This window comes from Pyrgilauda ruficollis, unplaced genomic scaffold (assembly GCF_017590135.1).
Source record: "Pyrgilauda ruficollis isolate IOZ18807 unplaced genomic scaffold, ASM1759013v1 scaffold24, whole genome shotgun sequence".
Lineage (NCBI taxonomy): Eukaryota > Metazoa > Chordata > Aves > Passeriformes > Passeridae > Pyrgilauda > Pyrgilauda ruficollis.
In genome coordinates, this window is record NW_024523648.1 from 3425272 (window position 1) to 3447672 (window position 22401).

At 39.7% G+C, this 22401-nt stretch overlaps 1 protein-coding gene across 3 annotated transcripts in view; it reads left to right on the forward strand.

The window, feature by feature from the left end:
• The window catches only part of NCOA7 (nuclear receptor coactivator 7), a 60124-nt gene extending 38238 nt beyond the window's left edge, over window positions 1-21886 (forward strand). The window contains exons 6-15 of one of the 3 annotated variants that reach the window (XM_041470084.1): window positions 635-760; window positions 2943-3127; window positions 4534-5600; window positions 7040-7208; window positions 13562-13709; window positions 16937-17065; window positions 17198-17350; window positions 17875-17970; window positions 18620-18693; window positions 19559-21886. In XM_041470084.1, the coding sequence (XP_041326018.1) occupies window positions 635-760; window positions 2943-3127; window positions 4534-5600; window positions 7040-7208; window positions 13562-13709; window positions 16937-17065; window positions 17198-17350; window positions 17875-17970; window positions 18620-18693; window positions 19559-19694 (2283 nt within the window). In that variant the 3' untranslated portion in view covers window positions 19695-21886. Of the gene's footprint in view, window positions 1-634; window positions 761-2942; window positions 3128-4533; window positions 5601-7039; window positions 7209-13561; window positions 13710-15153; window positions 15232-16936; window positions 17066-17197; window positions 17351-17874; window positions 17971-18619; window positions 18694-19558 lie in introns of those variants that run through there. The other 2 variants (XM_041470085.1, XM_041470086.1) reach the window with 2 other exon arrangements.
• The last annotated feature ends 515 nt before the right edge of the window (window positions 21887-22401 follow it).

Consider the following 22401-nt stretch of genomic DNA (forward strand, 5'->3'; position numbering starts at 1 on the left):
ATCTTTGTGAAAGGTCTTGGCATGGTTGTCTTTCATTTTCTTTAGAAGGGTGATTGGCCATGAGGATTTTTAGATAGTACCTTTAGGCAGTTTAGCTGCCTTTAGCATCTTTAACATCTGCTGAGATTAAGGAATTAGTCACTTGATCACTAATTGACTAATTTCAATTAGTCAATACTAATCAAAAGTGGGGAGAAGCTTGGAGTGAATAATTGTGTTTAACCTTACCCCTATTCCATCTGCATGGGGAATCACACCAGTGCTCTGTGAGCAGACGTCTTCAGTGTAGATGATGTGTCAGGGCAGGCCCTCTCCCTAATGAGAGTGTGTAATTGAATTTTGATGAATTGACCTGCCTTGGTGTTTTTTAATTTCTTGTCTGTTATTTGTATGGAGTTTCTTGTAAGGTTAAAAGGTTGGGTTTGTTGGTTTTTTTTTCAATACATACTGTATGTATTGAAAATACATATGTATACTGTGGGAAGTGTAAATATATATCTACATATATGACCATTGCTTTTCTTCCTTATGCAAACGGAAAATAATTGTTTGAACCTGGCCTTTTAATTTTCAAAATTCTAGAAGTATATGATTCTGGTCCTGTTGCTCTGCACTGAACTTTTTCTTTTCTAAGGATGCTGATTTGGCAAGAAAGGCTTTCAAACCAGTGGAGAGAGTCCTGTCCTCTACTTCAGAAGAGGATGAGCCTGTGGTTGTCAAATTTTTAAAAATGAATTGTCGTTACTTCACAGATGGTAAGGTAGGTGGAACCTGATTTTTGGGCATTGTTTGAGATTCTCTTTGGATAAGTGAGAGATGAATGTTGGGAGAGTCAAATGTGCTTAATGTTTATAAAGAATGTAAAAGTTACATTGGCTTTATCTATTACTGTTGTGTTTGCTGGTACTGTGATAATATGCTGTATAATTTTGTTCTTTTGCTTGTGTGCTGCTAGATATACAGAGGGAACTACACTTCAGAGTTATGACATGTCAGGATTAGTTGTCCAGTACCATCAAATTGAGCAACAGCTTTATAAAATGAGTACATGCCAGTCTTTTTCATTTATGATGTGAAGATAAATTTTAACTGTTTCCAGAGCAGCATTTCCAAATATGTTTATGTTGCTTCTGCACTTGCTAATGAATGTTGTGCAAGCCTAATAAAAGGATAAATATTACATTATGCAATCTTTTCTTTCTGTTTCTTGTAACATAGGCCATCACTGCAATCCTAAATTATAGCAAGTGTTTTAGAAGCACAGAGCTTGGGTAGTATTATAGCCCTTTTCTCAAGGTTCAAGACACTGTCTTCCTGAACTGGCTACTTTGACATATCTGTCCTTGTTGACTCTGGTTTCAGTTAGCTGTCTGCGTGTTTGGGTTTTCAAGTTTTCTGGAATTTATAACACTGGAGATGCTAATCATTGTAGTTGCAACATTTTTTTTCCCCTTAGTCCTGACTTTTGTAAGATGGATGTGTTTACACCTAGGGTTTCTGGCTTCTTTTTGCATTCAGTGGATGTAGTCTGTATTTATCAATTCTGCAGTTTTACAGTCTGCATTTTGTAGAACGTAATAGGGGACTACTTGATGTCTGGCATGTAATTTAGGGCAGTACTGTCACTTGCTATGTGATGCTTGTTAGGTGTAGGGGATACAGATTGGCAATTTTATGGCTGCAGGATGGAAAAAGTAATTTTCAGCCAGAGCAATCAAAAATGAGATGGCTTCTTTGCCAGTGTAGCTGAAATCCCTTGTTGCCTGGCTTCCTGCAGTGGCTGGGTGGGAAGTCCTACTGATGTATTGTATTCTCACTTCTGGAGGAAGCCTCTGCACTTGTTTTCATTCTGTCATCCAAACACAAACCAAGCTTGAGGAGTGAGTCACACAGGAGAAGCGAATGGGAAATACGAACAGACTTTGCTTTATAAAGGAGCAGGCATTCATGTGCTTATTTGCCAGTGCCAAACCATCAGCTTGATAGAATACCTGCTTTTTAAAAAAGCCCCACAAACCAAGCTTGCAGTCTTTTACCTGTGTGTTCATGAGCCTTCTTTGGCTTGCCTTGCGGATGACCCCATATAATTAATAGTACCTGCAGTGTGGGCCATTCCATTTGATCTCTGTCTCACATTTGTCAGATGTCATGATCTACAAACAGATTCTGAGTTAGTCTGGTGAATTTTGTAGTTCATCTGGAGGAGAGGGTGCAGAAGTAAGACAGTGGAAATCTTTTTAAACCTTGGAAAATGGTCAGTTGCCATGGATTGAGGCTGAATAATGGCTGATGCAGCAGCCTTTAATCAAATCCATTGCTAGAGCACATTTTGAAGAATTAAATGAGTCCTCTGCAGCTGTACAGAATATGCTTGGACCAATCATAGGAGCTGTTTCTAGGTTGGGAAGAAACTTTCTCGTATCAGATCCCTGTATGGAAAAGCTTTTTGCATGTACCTCTGGGAAAGTAGATCAAGGGGGCCTCTGATGTTAGCTTGGCATAGTAACCTGGATGTTTCCATGAGTAAAACTGCGTGCAGTTGTGTTGGTTGCATGTAAATTTATGGATCAAATGAAAGTAGCTGCATCCAGAATAAAATGCTATGTAGTTTTTTTAAAAAATAAATCCACTAATCTCTTTTGTCTGAGATTGATTAATAATCACATTTTTAGCTTGTAGTAGTCAGCACTGAAAGATGAATAATTCAGATGTTCTTCCTTATCAGCCAGGAAGTTGGATGTTACTAAGAATTTTTTTTTTCTCTCCTTAAAATGTCTGACTTGATGCAATTGGAAAGCAAAGTGTTTTGCTAGCAAACACTGCATGACACAGTATAAAGAGGCAGGAAAGTGGTTTTGCTTTTAGGGTAGTAGCCTAAAATCCAACACCCAATGATAAGTGCATTACATGTGATGTGCTGACTCTTTCTTCTCCTGTTTCAGGGCGTCGTTGGAGGAGTCATGATAGTAACTCCAAACAATATCATGTTTGACCCACATAAGTCTGATCCTCTGGTAATTGAGAATGGCTGTGAAGAATATGGGCTCATCTGCCCCATGGAGGAGGTTGTCTCTATAGCTCTCTACAATGACATCTCCCACATGAAGATTAAAGATGCATTGCCATCGTAAGGAGTGTTCTTCCCTGAACTTACGTTTGCAGATTTTCAGTAAGGGTCATGGAAAAGGGGTAGGGAATGGGGGAATAGAGGGGGAAGAGTTTTAGTGAGACAGAGTAAAGTGCCAGCAAAGGAATGATTCACTTGTGCTGTTCTTCAGAACAACAACTTTCTCTTTAGAACACTAAAGTGGCATTAAACACAAATGGGTCACAAATGTGAGAACCCAAGTGCAAAGGAGTACAAACCAGTAATCAATAAAAGCATTTGTAATATGCCACAGTTGGGCTCTGGCACTGACCTGTCTCTAGGGCTCTCTGAGTGGATGTGAAGAGGTTTAAATTTTGACCATTATTGTGTTACAAGGACTGTTCTCAGAGGAGTATTTGAAACTTTTAAAGGTAGCAGCACCTCAGCTGCCATCTTCAGGACTTAAAGAAACACCAGACTGTGGAATACTTGTATCTCATAACCAGAAATGCATTGACAGTTATAATCTATAATACATTATGGACTTTCTGGGGTGGGCTGTTTTCATTTATGCACAGACCAGGCACTGCTACCTATTTGTTCTAAGCAGGAATTTGTTCTTACAGGCAATACCTGTTTGAACAGTGAAATTCACTGAATTTCTCATTTTAAGAAAAACTTTCCAGATACTTGCTACATTCACTTCTGGAGTGTTTAATAACTTCTTAGTAATTTTTAAGTGATGAGGATCTTGTTTTCTAATTCTCCTCAGAATTTTAGCAGTAACAAAGAGCTTAAGTTTTATGCTGATATGCTTATTCAGAATTTTTCATTTTGAAATGTTTTATGATTGTCCTGCTTTAAAAAGAAATATTTGGGGAAGCCTGCATTCAAATAGTATGTTTGAATAATGGAGACAAATAGAAGAGAAAGCTACTAACTGTTTTGCCTGTTACTGTTCTGCAGTAAACGTGTTCAAACAGGATACAGCTTATCTCTGATTTTTTTTTTCTCAAAAATACTTATGTACTGACACTATGGAAGCATGGATGGTTGTAGATGTTGACTCATTGTCAGGTGTGGGAAATTACAATATTAATATGATTTGAATTTAATTCCAGCAGCTAAATACATGTCCTGTGTTTTTTTGTTACGGAACTTCTGATGACTTGCACATTCTTATTACATGTGTTACATTTCTTCACCCACGTGGCATATTCTGCAAAGTGGTTTACTCATTTTATTTTGATATTATACTTTCAGCATTTTTCTCCATTGTCTTTAAAGTCACTTATTTCCAGTAGTGTATGTTTATTTTGGAGGAAGTTATTTTCCGATGAGTTTCACGGTTTAAGTTAAGTTGATGTTTAGTTTTTATTTTCATTTTTTTTCCATTTCCATTTTGCTTTTAACATCGTATGTACATCCATCATTTCCCCTGACAGTGACATACCAAAGGATCTTTGTCCTCTGTACAGGCCAGGAGAATGGGAAGACCTGTCCTCTGAGAAAGATATCAATCCTTTCAGCAAATTCAAATCCCTTAGCAAGGAAAAGAGGCAGCAGAATGGGGATGCATCTGTTGCTCTGGGTGCCAAACAGATAAAGCCTTCAGATAAGGAAAAGTCTGCTGATTTTGAAGTTCTTCAGTCATCAGAGAGTACGGGCTCAATCAAATCCAAGTCTCTGGAGTTTCCCAACAACATCACTGCCACTGAACATTTGGAAAAGCTTGATGCAGATGCATGTACCAAGGACCCTTCCAGGGAAAAAAATGCTTCAGATACCAAAACCAAAGAAAAATCCCTTCTAGGAGAAGGAGAGGATGAGTTCACTGAGCTGGAAAAGACATCATCTCGTATGGATAGAGGGTTGGACAGGAAAATCTCAGTAATGGAAGGCTTGCTGGCTGACCCCAGGGACTTGGGGAGAACTAAGCAGCAGGTAACCAAACCTACTACAGAAGTCCAGGAGCACTTGGCAGTTGATTCTTTGGAAAAAAAGGACAGTGTTGAACCTAAAGCTGACTTAGACTTAGAGCTGTGTGAAAAGCAAGATGTTATTCCAGAAGTAAACAAATGTGTCAGTACCCCTACAGGTAAGGTGGAGACTGAATTGGACACTAAGAAAGAGCTAGAGAAAGATAAACTTATTGAATTTTACCTCAATAAAGATGGAAATGTATCTCAGTCATCTGAAGACTTACACAAGGCTGAAATCCAGAAAGGTGAAAACAATAAAGCAATTGGCATAGACCTTACACTTAGCTGTTCAAAGTCCCAAGCTAATGAAGTCCATACAGTTAAAAGTATGGAGCTTGATTCCTGCTGTGTTGAAAGGAAAGCACCTTCATTAGAAATCAGCTCAGCAGCAGCAGAGGAAAAGGATCTGAAAGAGTCTGTGGACTCTTCATTAGTACCAGCCGTAGACAAGACCTGTCAAGAAACACAGTTAGACAATCAATCAGAAATCAGACTGTGGCTGCTGCAGAAAATTCAAGTGCCAATTGAAGGTAGGTCTCTGGTTATCCTTGTTTCCTCTGAGGCTTGGACAGCATTATGACGGTAACCTTTGAATTGACAGTCTTCTCTAAATTTCTTCTTTCTGCATACCTGGTCTCTTTTTTACTCCTTGTGTATTTCAATTTTATATTACCTGCTGTCTTCAAATTCTTGAAGCTTGTAGTTTGATAAGTAGCTTGTGTTTTCTTTCCACATTCAGTGATCACTGCTTATATAATCTTTACTTCTGTTTGCTGGCTTTAAGGATAGTGAAATGTCATCCAGTTTCAGTATTGGCAGGGACACTTCATGGCCTAGGAATTGTCACTCTGTATTGGTAGCCACTGTTGCTTCATTGAAGTCTGTCAGTTTTGTTTCTGATAGTATCCAAGGTAGTAGAGCATTGCTGTGAAGGGGGACACCGAAGTATTCTTGACAATATTTGCATGTGTCTGGTGTCTCTCATGCTATGGAAACCCTTAAAGAATTGATAAATAGGAATACATGTATAGTCCTACTGAGTGATCACTTTTCTCCTGATTGGTTATTGCATCAGAAATATTGGTTATCATTAGAAGTAATTCAGGCTGTTCCAGGAAAGCACATTCCTGAATGAAATCTCTGTTCAGAGCATGTGCACACATATTACCATTTCTGTGGCAGCCCAGCGCCACTAAGCAGTAGTCTGTCCTGGAGCGTTGATGCTCCTCTCTGGGTAATTTAATGAACCAGTGGACATACCCTTGAGTCAGATCAGGTGGTGGGAGATGATTAAAGTGGAAGTCTCTATTTTAAGAACAGTTGTTCTTAAAATGATTTTCTTCTTTTTTTTTTATAAGGGTTTCTGTTGGTGGTATTTGGCTGTACATGTACTGCTAAAACAAAGAAGGCAACTTCAGTATGACTGAAGCTGTAGTTTAATAAGCAAGTTGGGTTTTTTTTTTTTTGTCATACTAGCAATTTAAGGAGCCTAAACTGGTTCTAGGCTTGGCCTTGTCTTGTGCAGATCAAAGGTGCTTGTATGGCTGTGTGACTGACAGAGCTGAGAAACTGATTGGGCTTTTTGTGTGCGTGCGTGTGTGTGTGCATGCAGGATTACCCTTCAGCCTGGATAGGTTTTCTGGACCCTAACATGTCCCCTTTATTTGCCTGCCTTGTGTTGCAGGCAGCACTTAGCCTGGTCATCTTATCTATTTCTTTACAGGGCTGTTCTGTACACAGCTGCACAGCTGAGGGGGATACAGGCTGTGACAAAATGGGAGTAAATGGACTCAGTTTAGGATGAACGTGGTTTTACTAACCAGTTGTGCGGGTGAAGTGAGGTGTAATTCTGTGTATGGTGCCTCTGAGTATTCCTTTGCACAAGATTATTAATCTTGTCACAGTGTTTTATCTGCTGCAGCATTTGTACTTTCCTGTAAGCAGACCATTTCTTTTGTGTCTTGTTCAGATATGCTTCCTTCAAAAGAGGAGAAGAGCAAGACTCCTCCAATGTTTCTGTGCATTAAAGTAGGCAAGCCCATGAGAAAGTCCTTTGTGTCTCAGAGCACGACCGTGTCTCAACAGTACAGTAAAAAGATAAAGCAACCAGAGTACTGGTTTGCTGTTCCTCGGGAAAGGTAAGCTGCACTCCTGTCAGCACAAACATGTCTGTCTGTTACTTTTTAAATGTGTAGTGCTTTCCAGAGCTGAATCCTACATTACCTACATGGTACAAGTTGTGAAGTGCAGCAGGGATGCTGAGGGGTGTCCTCATTTCGTTGCGTGCCAGCAACATAAAGCAATGTTTGTTGCTGGTCTAATATGGCTCTCAGTGGGAATGAAAAAGGGCTCAGGTGCCACTTGAAGAGGGAAAGAGGGATATATGTACAGCTAACATATGATAAAAGAACTGGGAGATGATCAGGGTTTCAGCTGTAGTCTAGGAAGTGAGGGAAAGGAGAGCAGTGGCTGAAGGTGTCAGTGCTAAAAAAAATAAGTATTTCACATGAGCAAAGGGAATCATGTGGGAAAATGGAGATGCTCCTAACTAAACAGGTGTGAGGATTTCTGTCTTTTGTCCCATTAAAAATAGTCCCTTTGCAGTAAAATTGAGGAACACAAATGTTTTCCTGCAGGTGTGTATTAATGTATAAATAGTACTCTAGAAAAAAGCAAACCAACAAACTAGAGAAGTGGAGGTCTATGATTTTCCACATATATCACTCAAGAATTTTCACTGGCTGTGAAGAATCAAATACATGATTCTTTTGTTGGCAGAAGGCAACTAGAGCAATTCTCTGGTCTGTTGATGAACCAAAATCAGTGATTCTGGTAAATTAGATGCCAGGAAAGAGGAATTTGAACTTGTGATCCATCTCAGAGATGCCTCTTTCAGATGCAGTCAATTTTTTCCAAATAATTTTATTTAATAATTTTAATTTCAAATGTCTATGATGTGTGTTGATTTAAATGTTTATGTTTTTTGTGGCTTGAAAAGGAGTGTTTTGATTGTCTGTAGTAGTGTGGAAGTTGCTGTCTTGGAACTCCTCCTGGAGGAGAGGAAGAGGTTTAATCCAGCTGAAATGTGGTCCTTGGGAGAGCAGCTGGATAGCTTTTGGTTTGCTTGCTTTCTATGATCCCTAGTTTGTGGATTGCTAGTCCTTGGCTCCTCAGGGATTGCAAAAGGGTGGGTTCAGAAAATTCTGGATTGAACTTTGAGTAAATACTTGAAGGAGTTGCAGTGATGCTGTAATACCACACAAGGTCAGTTAGTGCTTTGGGGATAGCGCAGCTAACAGTGAATAAAGCTGCTGAGCTGCCCGAGGTCATCTCTAATCACTGCTGTCTGTAACAGGTAAATCTATCAAGCTTCTAACCACAGACTTGGAAAACAGCTTTTCTGCTTGTCCTTTTATGAGCAGAAACTTTCTGAATGGTGAGCAGACCTAATCCATAGATAAACTGAAGTGTTGACAACTGGTTTGTACTTCAGTTTTTATAATGAGAAAAAAGTAACTTCCGCAGTGAGCTGCTGCAGCAGCACCTGGCTGTGCTGGCTGACACACGAGATCTTTGGTGTCAGGGCTGCTGTTTGGATCTTGATCAAAAGTAGTGGTGAATGATTGGTTGTAAGTTTGGGTCTCTTTAGTGCTATTCATGCCTGTTTTAACACCCCAGAATTGCATGACAGAGCAAGTAGAACTTGGAGCAGAAATTAAATGTGAGACCCATTCCTTTGTATTAATGCCAGGCATGTCTTTGCCTCTTGAACAAGATGGTGTTTTCTCCAAGCTCTTGGATGCTTTCCCAAAGCAAAACACAACACTTCCTACCTTCTGGGGATATTCTTGAATCAGTATTGTGTAGAATATAAACATAAGTGTTGCATCTTGAGAGTGCCATGAACAGTAGGTTGTTTGGGATAGCTTTGCCATGTATTTTAGACAAAATGGGAGATAATTCACTAAGTCTAAAACTACTTGGAATGCAATTTATATTCATGTGTGAAAATATCAAGAATAACACTCTCATCTTGTTGGTCACAAAGCAACATAAATAAAACACTTTCTCCAGTCCAGTCACAGTAGCTTGTGCAGCAGCTTAATGTTTTGTAGTAATTAAAAAAAAAAACAATAAAGCAGAATAAAAAAAGCTGTCCAAATTTGGAGTGAGACTGTGAAAAAATTGGTCTGCATGTCTATATTTAGTGTAAGTTAAATCTTCCTCTGATTTGCTTTTAGTTATATTTTTTCCATGGTCATAATGTTTGCTGTTAAAACAGCTTCTGTCATCCGTTGTGAAAATGTCTCCAACTTCAGCCTGTTCCCATAGCCCACAGCCCCCAGCAGAGCCGCTCTTCCACGTGCTGGCTGCTGTTACTTTCTGGGCCCAGTACTTTTATATATTTTTTTTGTTGAAAGCCTCTGGAAACTTTATTAATACAGAAAGAAGACTTTTAGGCTGATATTCTTTATAAAGGCACTGAATCTTCTGTCTCATTTGCCTTTTGTGCCTGCTGTAGCTGTAGGTGCTCTCTCTCCATGCATGGCTTCCCAGGCACCGAGTGTGTCCCGGCACACGTCGTCCCATGACCAGCACGGTGTGGCTGAGTTAATCAGTGACTGCAGCACGTCTTTCTGCTGCCTACTTGGTCACAGCAGTGCTCACCTCAGCATGCAGAGGGGCATCTTGATTTGCCTTATATACAGATTACTCAGTCTAGGGCAGCTTCTTGCCAGGTTCAGCTGAGCAGAGGGGCACCCATGTTTTGGACACAAATAGAGATTCTGTTTTGCTGGGAAGTTTTGCAATGGGTATAACTTACAGTATTAGAGGGTAAGTCTGTGTGTGCTCTTACTATGTGGATTTATGTTTGAGTGGTATGTAGGTTTCCCACCGTAGTGAATTTTGAGTAGCAGTAGCTCAGTAATTAGGTCACACATTTCCTGAAGACCTTTTACAAGAAAATGCTTTGCACCGAGACACAGATAGTAATGCAGAATTTCTTTGCTTGTAAGTAATAGCACTGACTAGTTCTTTAGTCAAGAAATAAATCTCTTTAATTTTCCACAGTGTAAATTCTGCAAACATGTTTGTTTTATGAATGTATAATTTGCACTGAAGTTGATGTAAAAGACACTGCACTGAGATTGTGCTGCTGAGAGGGCATCCACTTTTTTGCTAGATTTAGAAACCTTTTGAATTAGCCTTTTATAAGGAGAATACTCCTAGACTGCTGATAACAAGATAGCAAACTGTACAGAGGAAATTTATGAAAACCTGTTTGTATCTATAGCTTAATGTCTTATAAAGAGGACTCACAGAAGTCTCTATAAGCTCATAAAAGCATATGAGGGCTTACAATACCTCAGTGCTGAAGATTTGTGAAGAATCATCATTTAGTCAAGCACATTTATAACAAAGTCATAGGATACTTCTGGATTAATGTCTTTCTCTGGGCCAGGAGCATTGGTTGGACTTAGAGCCTTTTGAATATTTTCTTTCTGGAGTTACTAGCTTCAGGTTTCTATAGTTATCTCTTTCCAAGTACTTTGTTTTATTGATGTCTCTCTTAGTGCATGATACACTCATAAGCATGTGATCACCAAAACAGTTATTGAGTTCTAGGATAAATTTTCTCACAGCTGTCTAGTTGACTGTAAGAAAGTTCCTCAAGAAGTGGCTTTTCAATTTAAAAATTGGATCAAATATTTTTAATTTGGTAGCTTGGAAGTACCACTGTAGCATAATGTTAGAATTTTATTAGCAGAGCATCCCATTTCAGAATGACATGACCTCTGTAATCACCTATTTCTATTTTATGCTGCTACTTTTTAAATTTGGATTGTCTGGATTTATCAACTGTCCATTGCAGAGGAAAACTTAGTTATGTACTACTTAAATAAACTGAGCATATACAAATCCATGGGGCCTGACAGGAAATGTTCTGAGTATATTGAGGAAGTTGGTTGATGTTATTACAAAGCTGCTTTCTATCATCTTTTGAAAGGTTGTGTTCAGGGGGGAGTGTTCCTTAATAACTGGAAAGACAAATGCTGCAACTGTTGTCAGAAAAATCACAAGGAAGTATCTGTGGGAGCACAGGGCAGTCAGCTTTACCTCAGTCCCTGGGAAGCAAGTCCTTACAGACACCATTTCCAAGCACACAGATAGAAAGAAGTGATCACGATCAGCTGTCATATATTTACCAAGGACAAATTGCTTTTCTACTGACCAAATAACTTTTCTGTTTGAGATTGCTAGCTCCTTGAGCAAGGAGAGAGCAGGGATTGATACCATCACATTACTAAGGCTTTCAACACAATCTTCCATAGTATCCTTGGAGCCAAATTGGAAAGATATGACCTGGATAGGCAGGTTACTGGTGGTTGTAAAATTGACTGGACCACTGGGCTCAAAGGTAGTTGGTCTGAGTGGCAGTGAGGTACAGGTGGTATTCTTGGGAACTGATACTGCTTCATGCCTTCACTGGTGACATGGACATTGAAACAGAACACACCTGTTTCATTTTGGGGAATGACACAAAATTTGGAGAGTGCTCATAATTGGAGGGCAGGGCTGCTATTCAGCGGGGCCTCAACACAACTGGCTGACAGAAACGTCAGGAAGTTCAGAAAAGGCAAATGCAAAAGTTGTTTACCTGGGATGGAGCAGTTCCTGCAGCAGTAGGTGGGGAAAGGCAGCCTGGGGTGTAGCTCTGCTGAAAAGGAGTTGGGGAAGTTGAAGCAAATTCAGCATGTCAGTGGTGTGTCCTTGCGGTAATGAAGGCTTCACTTCTTGCTGACTCAAGTAGGGAAGTACAGCCAAACAACTTAGGTGGCCATTAATCCCCTCTTCCTTTTAGACACTTGGTTAAAAAATGGAGGGGAGGGGACAAGAAACAAAAAATGTAGGATGGCACCAGACCCTTCTCAGATCATGTGCTGCATGCTTCAGAGGAAATGGTGCTGAGAAAAAAGAGAAAAAAACCACAGAAGACGGACTATGCATGGAGAACTTTTAGAATCACTGTTGGAGATTTTCCAACTCAAATGGACAAGAATGTGCAACCTCCTTTAAATTGGAAGTTAGCTCTGCTATAAGCAGGAGCTGGTGTAGATGATTTCCAGAGATGACTTAAAACATAAATACATTCTGTGATACAAGTGTGCTGCTCTCCTTCATCCACCTGCATAAATGTGCTTTCAAACTGATCTTACCCAGACAGCAAAAACCACTACTTTTATTGTCCTTTCGTAGGGATTTGTAGGAATTAAGAAGCTGTCTTTCCAGAGTAAGACTACTGTATATAAAATACACAGTGCTCAAGTCAGTTGTCTCATTCAATTAAAGCTCAAATTAATTAGCAAAGAGCTAATCAGACTGCTTTTTCTGAAACCTCTGTGAACCATGCTATTTTATTCCTTTTTCATTATTTCCATGAGGAAGCAAAGTAAATTCTTTATTCTTTTTGTAGACTTATTTGAAAAAATCTGGAACTATACTAGTGACCCTAACAAATTGTAACAGTGCTGAAAGAGTATTTTAAGATTATTGTGCATATATATAAATCCAAGTAACTTGAAATATGGTGTTGGGCGGGGGGGGAATGTCTGTATTTCTAAAAGGTTTTTTCTGTTTCCTGTTGATCTAAGAGTTGCTGGATGTAACTTTCTAGTGAAAAGCTGGAGGAAGATCCGATGTCATAAGCACTTACTATCTTTCTATCTGACCTCTTTCCTGTGGGTCTGTTTTTTTTATGGGCAATTCAGCTTCTTGTATAGTGGATCCACTGTTGTATTCCTGTTTGAAAATGCACATGTTTGTTTTAACTTAAGACATAAATTCCTTCTTCAGAAATTGTTTTGTGGTTTGTTATGGATGTTGTCACAGAATATCTTTTTAAAGACAGTGGCTGAGAGCTGACTACATTTATGGAAGGGCATGTGCTGCTGGTACTATATCATTAGCAAAGCTGTCAGTAGCAGCTTATTTTCATAATGCTTAGAGAATGAAGATTGTTTTGTGGCTAGCCTCTATAACTTTTAAAGGGCAGCTAAAACTAGTGTAGACTTCACTGGTGATCTCATTGCTTGTTTCATTGCTGGAGTAAAACTAAATGGGTAAAGTGAATGTTTTACAGATTTAACTTTTGTGACTATGATCTAATATCTATCAATTTGACTTCTTAATATGAATTGTGTGGGACTGGACAAGCCATATTGCTTTAGCATGATTCCTTGGCTTTGCATATAACAAAGAGAGGAGGAAAATACATTGTGGGGAATGCAAGCAGAGAAACCTTGAAGTGGTTCAAGCTGCAAGGTGGAGGGAGCTGTTGCCTTGTGTGGTATGGGAGGGTGGAGGTACAAGGTTATCCTCTTTGTGTAGTGGTCCCTGCTTTGGCATTGGGCAACACCTCTGTGCTGCGTGACAGTGTTGGGTTCATGGACCGCTGAACAGTGGTTGTCTCCTCCTCTTCTCTTCACAGGGTGGATCACTTGTACACATTTTTTGTTCAGTGGTCACCAGAAATATATGGGAAAGATGCCAAAGAACAAGGTTTTGTTGTGGTAGAAAAGGAGGAGCTTGACATGATTGACAACTTCTTTAGTGAACCCACTACTAAAAGCTGGGAGGTGAGTGCCTTCTGCCTTTACATGAAGCATGTGCGTATTGAGTGTGCATCCTCTGCTGAGAATCTCAGCAGTTGTTCTTTGGAGGATTTTATGGTGTTTCCTTAAGGCTTGTATCTGTCTCACAAATGTATTCATATTCCTTCAGTCTTCATTTCTTCTCTCCCTAGAAAGGGCAGGTAAACAACTGGGAGCTCTCTGGTGTGCAACCAGCAGAAGTTGTGTAAATATTTTGACCATGTGATATTAGTCTTTTGCAAAGCTATACAGGAATATGTGGTCAGCATTGCTAAATTCCTAACGTATTTATGTGCTACAAATAAATTCTTCAAAACCTATATATGCATGTAAACATCAACCCAGACTCCTGTGTGCTGGTTGAAATGGATGGGTGTGTGGTGATAGGCCAGACCCTTGCTTCTTGGGTGCACACAGTAGTACTGTTTGAATATTGGGTGTAAGTGGGATAAGTTTATCATTGGACTTTGGCTTTTTCATGTGTGGTCTTCTGCAATCTGTTTTAACCACTTGGCATGCCTATGCTTGTTATCTCCTTCTTCTGCATACAAAGCCTAGTTTCTGAAGGAAATAAGCTTACACACATTTTTTAAAACCACATTTCTCAATGCTTAAACACTTTCTGTGCTAAAGATATGGGATAAATGAAACAGACACATAAATTCCAAAGTGGGAAATATTTTGATGGTGATTAAAAAAGTTATCTGATTATTCATCTTAAACATAAACTTGTTTTCTTTAAATTCTACTACCCTCTTTTTAATTTGTTTGTTTGTTTGAGCATTTTGATCTTCATAGTATGTTCTGTTGAAAAATGGAGCTTAGAAGTGGGACTTGTAATTTTAAATGTAGCAACCTCTATTCCCAAGGAGCTAATATTTTTACAGTTTTATACCTTCTCAATGTTATTGCTTTGTGAGCTGAAATATAAAAATATGGCCTTCCTCGTTTTCCTTAGAGCTGAGTGCAGTCATACATTGCTCTAGATTTTACTGTTCAGTTATTTGCATGCCATTTTCATAAAACCACAGTGAAGGAGAGTCAGTGATCTAAAGACACATGTAGGAGAGATCTGACCACACTGGGAGCTTTCCTCTCATTGTTTTTTTTAGATATTTATTGAAAGGAAGAAAAGCTGGAAACTGCTTTTAAAGGTGTGTCTCTTTCATTTCTAATATATTCCAGCTTCACCAATTTAAAGTAGGTTTGCCAGGAAATCTCTATTGAATAAAGTCCAAATTTGGGCATGATGACTGTGAAAGTTTCACTCTCCCTTGCGGGGAAACAGAAACTCTAATTGTAGAGCAGCATATAAGCAGTTTTATCACAGCATGCTGTGGCCAGTAGCTGTCTGTCACTCCTGGGGCTGAGAACTCTTGCCACAAGAGCAGGGGTAGAGTAGTGGGTACTGAAAAGAAACTGCTAGATGATGAAACAGAGACAAATGCCTTTGAATATTCAAATTGTTTACTGTGCCAGACCGGACCAGGAGGAACCTTTTGTGGAGGTATGTCGAATTGCTCCCATTTGAACAGTGTGGATCTGAGATGGAACTTCTGTCCTGGTAATAAACATGCTCTGTACTCAGGTGAGAGGCATTTCCACCTCAGGTGGCTTCCTTTCTCAGCCATATAAAATCTTTCAAAGACTTTGTAGATCTGGTTTCTGTAGTGGTCAATTCTTTTCATCCATTTCTGCTTTTGTGTGGTCTGTAAATACCTGATCTTACAGATGCCTCTTTCTGCAGTTGTTAACTGAACTTCATTCATATATCCAATTCACAGACTGAATAAATGTGTATGCAGAGAAAGGGGGAGCTTGTCTGTCTCTGGAGCCAATTTGCAATTTTCAACTGTGTTAATAGGTTTTCTCTTGTTACCTAAGTGAGTTTGGTTGTATTTTGCTACGGATACCTCTTGGTTGTTTGCGGTTGTCTGATACTTCTCTCCCATTCCTGGAGTGGGAGAGACTATTCCTAAAAGAAAGTCCTCAAAAGGGGAGTTGTGTATTTTTGATTTAATGTCTAAAAGGTGTTAATTAAAAAATACACAATAATGTTCTGGGATATGGGGAGTGAAGGCAAACCAGTCTGAAGCTGAAAAAAGAACAGTGATACAAGTAGAAAGATTGGGGTTTTTGAACAGTTTGTTGTGGGTGATTTTTAGATTTTTAATTACCTTAATTTTGCAGTGCAAACCTTTCCTGAAATTGACCATATGAAAAATTTTCCAGCACAGGATTATCTGTCGTCTCAGAAGAAGAGGCTGGAGGGTCAGGATGAAGCTGTAGAGCTCTTGCAGTATCGTGGGCAGGAATACCTGTAATGCTCAGCTGTGCAGGGACACATAGTAGTGTTTGTTCTGCAGGCTAGATTTTGCCTTGTGATCCTGCCTTCCTCTCTTTTCCTGACCCCGCACTGGAATGCCAGTGCCCACGTGCCCTGCTCAGCTCCAGGCATCTGCAGGAGAGCATGGACTGCACATGAGTGCATGCAGCAGATGTGTAGCTCTCATCCCGCTGGGGATGCTCGGTGTGACTGAAGGTATTAGGGCTGTGAGAGCTTCTCACCAGCCTGGTCCTCATGCAAAACTTCTGTGCTTTATTGTGTGGTTAACTCCACACCTGGAGTCAGTCTAGCGCATTTGCTTTCTCGCCTGAGGGGCAGGTGTGTGTGGGACCTCCGGGCATCTCTTCCCAGTTGTCTCGACTGTTGACAGCTTCTGCAAGTTCCAGCAGTGATCGTGAAGGCGTGGAGGAATTATGCAAAACTTGATCAGTGCGTAACATGAAAGCCATTTGGAAGCCTTATGGGCAGCGAGGTGCATAGCAGAGCACAGTGGGCTCCGCAGCTGCATCCTGAAATTCCTGCTCCTAGACAAGACCACTGTGGTGATACACATGGCAGGAAAAGACGGTTTAAGGTTTCCTGTTTATTTTGTAGCTAGGCCTCGTTGCTTCCCCTTCTCTTTCTCATCAGCTCCCTTTCAGAGCTTTTGCTGTTGCTTGCTATGTGCCATAGTGGCACTGAGCCCCAGCTAAAGATTTTCCTCATTGGCTTAAGGGTACTTGTGCTTGATAAAATTATCCCATGTGGTGTTTTTTCTCCAAACAGTGTGACATCTGAGGAGTAAGTTTTAAATGAATTGGCTTCAACAGAGAATTGATGGTGTAAGAGCTGTGCTTTAGGTTGGACGCTTGTTCTCTTGCCACAGATCATTACTGTAGAAGAAGCTAAACGACGAAAGAGCGTTTGCAGTTACTACGAAGAAGAAGAAGATGACGATACTTTGCCTATCCTAAAGCATCACAGCGCTCTTCTGGAGAACATGCACATAGAGCAGGTATGGCTGAAAGCCCTCAGGTTTCCTTCTTAGATGTGGTGCTGCCTCTGTTGAATGCGAGAAAGAGAGCAGGCTGGGGCACTGCCTGTGTTGCTTGTGTAACCATTTCCCTCATTGCTGCTCCCTGCCCAGCTTGCCCGGCGCTTGCCCGCGCGGGTGCAGGGCTACCCGTGGCGCCTGGCATACAGCACGCTGGAGCACGGGACCAGCCTGAAGACTCTGTACCGCAAATCGGCCTCTCTCGACAGTCCAGTTCTCCTTGTCATCAAGGACATGGACAACCAGGTAAGGAGCGCTTGTTCCGCGGGGGTGGAGCAGAAAGGGCAGCATTTTGGAAAGTGATCATTATGAAATGCTAGTCATACTATGAACTCATGTCATACCAAAATAAGACATTGGCTTTTATATTTTCTACTGCCTAAACTAGAGTTACCAGAGGAAAGTACTTCAGCACTAATAAAAGTTTTAGAACTGCAGTGCGTGCAGTAGTGCCTTTGGAAATACCTTTCTTAGGTACTTCAGTTAGGGAGCTGTCACAAGCAATGCCTCTCTGGAGGTCTCATTCTTCAGTAGCTGCTAGAGTCAGCAATGCTGCTACCATGGCTGTCATCTGGCTTTTAACTTGCAGGATACAGAAGATGTGGAGGATATAATGAAAATATTGCACATCTGATACATTTCACTAGTTGGTTCTTCTAACATGAAAATCAGCTTAGTTGTTCTTAGAAATTATTTGGACATGTTTGGGGGGTTTTTCTCTTGAATTCTGCACTTTCCACAAAAGTAGTGTAATCATTTTATTCTGACAGATATTTGGAGCGTATGCTACTCATCCCTTCAGGTTTAGTGACCATTACTATGGCACTGGTGAAACATTCCTCTACACTTTCAGTCCACATTTCAAGGTAAGTGGGTGTCCACTTTCTAAAATAAGATTTTTTTGATTCCACTTCTGAAACAGTTATGAGATTTTTATGACAATAGCATGTCTGAGTGTAGAAGAGGTGCCAGATGTTGATGAATGCAGTTAATCATTCATTGCTTCAATGCAATACTTCAAGCAAGTGTGTTTGTAATTATTTGAAGAGAGGACAGTCTGTAAGGGTGAGGAGAAGGTTTTAAGTGAATTGAAGGAGGAAGGACTTAAGGAGTGGACTGTCAAAGACTCACCTTAGAAGGCAATGATATCAAGAACAGGATATAATTTTATGCATTCTTAGGATCACAGTGACCACAAAACAGAGATAAGAGTGCTGCTGAAATACCCCTTGATGCTCATAGCTTACGCACTTTTTCCATATTGAACACATTGTTCCTTTTTAACAGGATACCACTTGATTTAGAGAGGGAAGCATCATTTAAATTAAGGATTAGGGTGCTTTGTTCATAGTTTTAAATATGCACTGATCTTTTACTTTCTACCTTACCTTTTCCTCTTTCAAGGAAAAGATAAGAGGTGACCAAACCTCTTAGCTGCTAAGAGTAGGTACCCAGTAGTTTTGAGATTACAAGAATCCTCAGTCCAAATATGTTCATGTTTTTTCCCCTCCTCAGGTATTTAAATGGAGTGGAGAAAACACCTACTTCATCAACGGCGACACTACCTCTCTGGAGCTTGGAGGTGGAGGGTGAGTGAGTGTTTGGTTTTCAAATCATATAGCCAACTTTTTTTTTTTGTGAAATTTTAAATGGAAATAGGGACAGTTGTAGGTACAAGAAAAACTTTGCAATAAAGTGGCTGAACTTAATTTTAGTAAGCTGTTTAGCAGAGATACCTCAGCAATCTAGTTTCTGTTACAGACTGAGAGCAATTTTGTTTGCTTAGAGTGACTGATGTTAGGCAAGTAGGGTTTGTTGCAGAGTTTGAGTTGTTTTTAGCCAGGAAAAAACCAGATGTTTTGGGTAGATACATCACTCATTGCTAAAGAAGTTTGTCACTGGAAGATAATTTCTAATGGCAATTTTGCCATCAGTTTCAAGGGTTTATCAAGTGGTCCTTACTAAGTTGTTGTTTTTCTGTTGATGCACAGAGCAAGGATACAGACAGGGCATAATCACATCATAGGTTTCAAACGTCAGTCTAAGGCTGTACAACCAACTAAAGCTTACTTGGAGGTTGCACCGTGGGACAGCTGGGCATGGTCTGCAACAGGAGTGGATAACCAGAAGGTGCTCTGCCCACATGCAGACAGCCAGGGAAGGGACCCCAAGGTCTGTGCCCTGGTGTAGCCGCAGCTGGCAGCATGAGCAGCCGGGTGGCCCAGGGCTGCGGGCACTTGCAGGGTCCTGCGTGCTGCCCCACTCGCTGGTGCAAACAAACGCCAGGGGATGGCTCCATCAGCTTCTTGGCGAGTGCTTTGCCAGTACTGAGCTCTTAACATTTGGCCTCAGAGTCACCTAGATTGCTCTGTATCGCTTCTTCGATTGTTTCTACAGGCTCCAGTGCTTTTACTGTTCCATCTAACACCAAATCTGTTCTGTATTTCCCTTTAGTGGCCGGTTTGGTTTATGGTTAGATGCAGATTTGTATCATGGGCGAAGCAACTCCTGCAGCACCTTCAATAATGACATCTTAACTAAGAAAGAAGATTTCATAATACAAGATGTAGAAGTATGGACATTTGAGTGAAACACTGACTGCCTTAAGGACTGGATCCATTAGGCACTTAAAAGCTACCCAGAAGGTGCAGGCTGCCTCACAGTGTTACACGCTTTTTCCTCAAGTTTGTACCAGAGCATGACTACGCAAAAAATCCAACCGAACAACCCAAGAATAAAAGAATTGGTTTTGAGAGGCAGTAAGAGACAGAACAGTAAGAGGTCACTCTGAAGTGTTTTCTACTTCCTCTTCAGCACTCTTCAATTGAAGATACAATGCTTATGAAAATGTTCATGATGTATAAGTTGAAAACTTTTTATGTAACTGTGAAAAAGATCCTGTGGAAGAACTATAACTGTCTAGTACATTCCATGTGTATTTATGTTCAACATGCAAATGCTGACCAAAAATAAAAGGTTACTTTACCAAAATCTACAGCATACTGTTTGCCATGGAAAAGAATCAGAAATAGGTGTACACAGCACTTAAGGGAACATGTTTTTTAAAATTATTTTATTTATTGTTACTGTATAGTAGATTTTTTCTGTAAATGTATTAGCTATGAGGTTTTTTTGTTTAATGTTTCAAATCTCATTTTGATAATTACTGTTGAGGTGAGTTTCTTATGCATTGGCATTTATTCTGAATCAATTTATTTGATTTCTGAAGTTAATTTTTATATTTTTATTTTGTAAATGAGATTTGGTTTTCATTATACCCTAATTAGAGGGTTTGTTTTCCTGGCAGAAACACTTGAGTGCATAATTCTGTTTCATTTTCTTTTCCTGAAATTAGGGAGAGGGTGGATAGTGCTTCTTCTTAACTCTGCTGTCACATTCCTGTTAATGTATAACTATTTTGGCAGTGTATGGAGACACTGGGCAACTGCCCCCTGGTGTAGACTTCATCAGTTCAGTTGCAGTCCACAGAATTGGGATAGCATGCTCTGAGCACCTGCCTGAGTATTATTTGACTGATTATGAAGGAGGTTTCTAAGAGAAATGTTTTTCTGTATCACCACAAAATGGTTCAAAATAAGCCACCCACTGTGCTTTTATAAGCACTTCTCTACAAACTGAAGAATTTGTTAAGGAGAAAATACAGTTGAGATTTAGAGAAGAAAGTTCTTTTCCTTGCAGACCAGGTCATGTTAGTGTAAAACTTGTTTTCCTAATAATTACACATAATTTCCTTTAAAAGACTGCTTCAAGCAGTGGTCTGGTTTAGGATTTGACAGTCAACTAAATATTCTTGTTTGTTTCTAATGAAATTATCAGATACTCCCCCCTCCCGCAGCCAAAGCTGAAAAGAATCTATATTACAAAATCTGTAAAATTTATTTTATGAATAAAATATATTACAAAATTATAAAACATTTGGTAAATGGGGAGAGTGTGAGAGAGGACTGGCAATCTTCACTGTTTGCTAAGGAATTCTGCATTGCCATTAAGCTGTGGTTTTGTTTACACAATCCAGGCCTAACTAATAATACTAAAATGCTGTCCTGCCCTTAGACTTGAATGTTTCATTGTCCTGAGAAAGGCAGGTTTTACAGACAGTAGTGTGCATTAAAACAGTACAATCTAACGTTGGAATATTATTAACTGAGTAGTACAACTCACTTTAGTTACTGTCCTTTCCTTTTTGAATAGATTCAGTAATAATTTAAAAAAAAAAGCCAATTGCTTTTCCTTCAAAAGCATTTCTAAATCTTAATCTTGCACAGAAGTTTCACTGTCTGAAAACCAGTGCTATACACAGTAAGCCTGTAACACGCTGCACATGAGCTTTTCACACTTCCTTTCTTTGTGGTCTAATACAGCCATAAATAAAGTTCTTATTGGTAATGCTTTGAAATATTTTGGACAATGTTAACAGCATAATGCTTTGAAGATACCCAGAATATCTAACACTCTTTGCTCTTTTAAATGGTGGGAGAAGACCACTTAATAGTTTTAAAAAACCCAACCAAACAAACACCCAACAAAAAATCCCCACAACAAACAAAATTAAACCAAGTTCAATATTTTGCATACATTTCACTCTTGCTACCTACAACTTACTCCATTATATTATCCTTGTCAAAGCATATCTAAACGCTGTGGTCTATATTCAAAACAGTGTTGTTCAATCAAAATTCTGTGACCCTTGAAACTATGAATATTGAATATATGTAATGCAGTGCTATCACAATATTTTCAATAAAGGAATTTATGCATTCAGAAACTTGTTACAGGTGCTTGCGCTTTTATTCACAAACTTTAGAACATTTTAAAGATGAAGGGATGCAGCTTAAGTTACAGGTTATGCTGACAAATACCTGTGCCACCTCACAAGAAGAGAATTTCAGCAATACTGTGTTTTACAAACACAGATAAGGAGGGTGGAGATTTTGGTGGGGTTGGATTTGGGGTTTGAGTTTTTTGTATGTGTAGTATGTTGTGTCCTTAAAGAGAGCTGTGTTTTGAATTCACTCTGAGACAGACTCTGACAGAGGGCTAAGAAATGCTAGTAAACAGTTAGCAGTTTACCTGGTAGCTGCTACTCTCAGCTGCAGTGAATGACATGTATACCCTTATCTTTTTTGACCAGCCTCTTCCCAGAAGTCAAAAGTCCACGTGCATCATTTTTATATACACCCTTTTCATATTTCCAAAGTGTCCACATATATTTTTATGTCCAAGCAAAGCAAAGTTGTCTTAAAAGTACCTGGTTCTTGGGTTTTATTGGTTTTCAT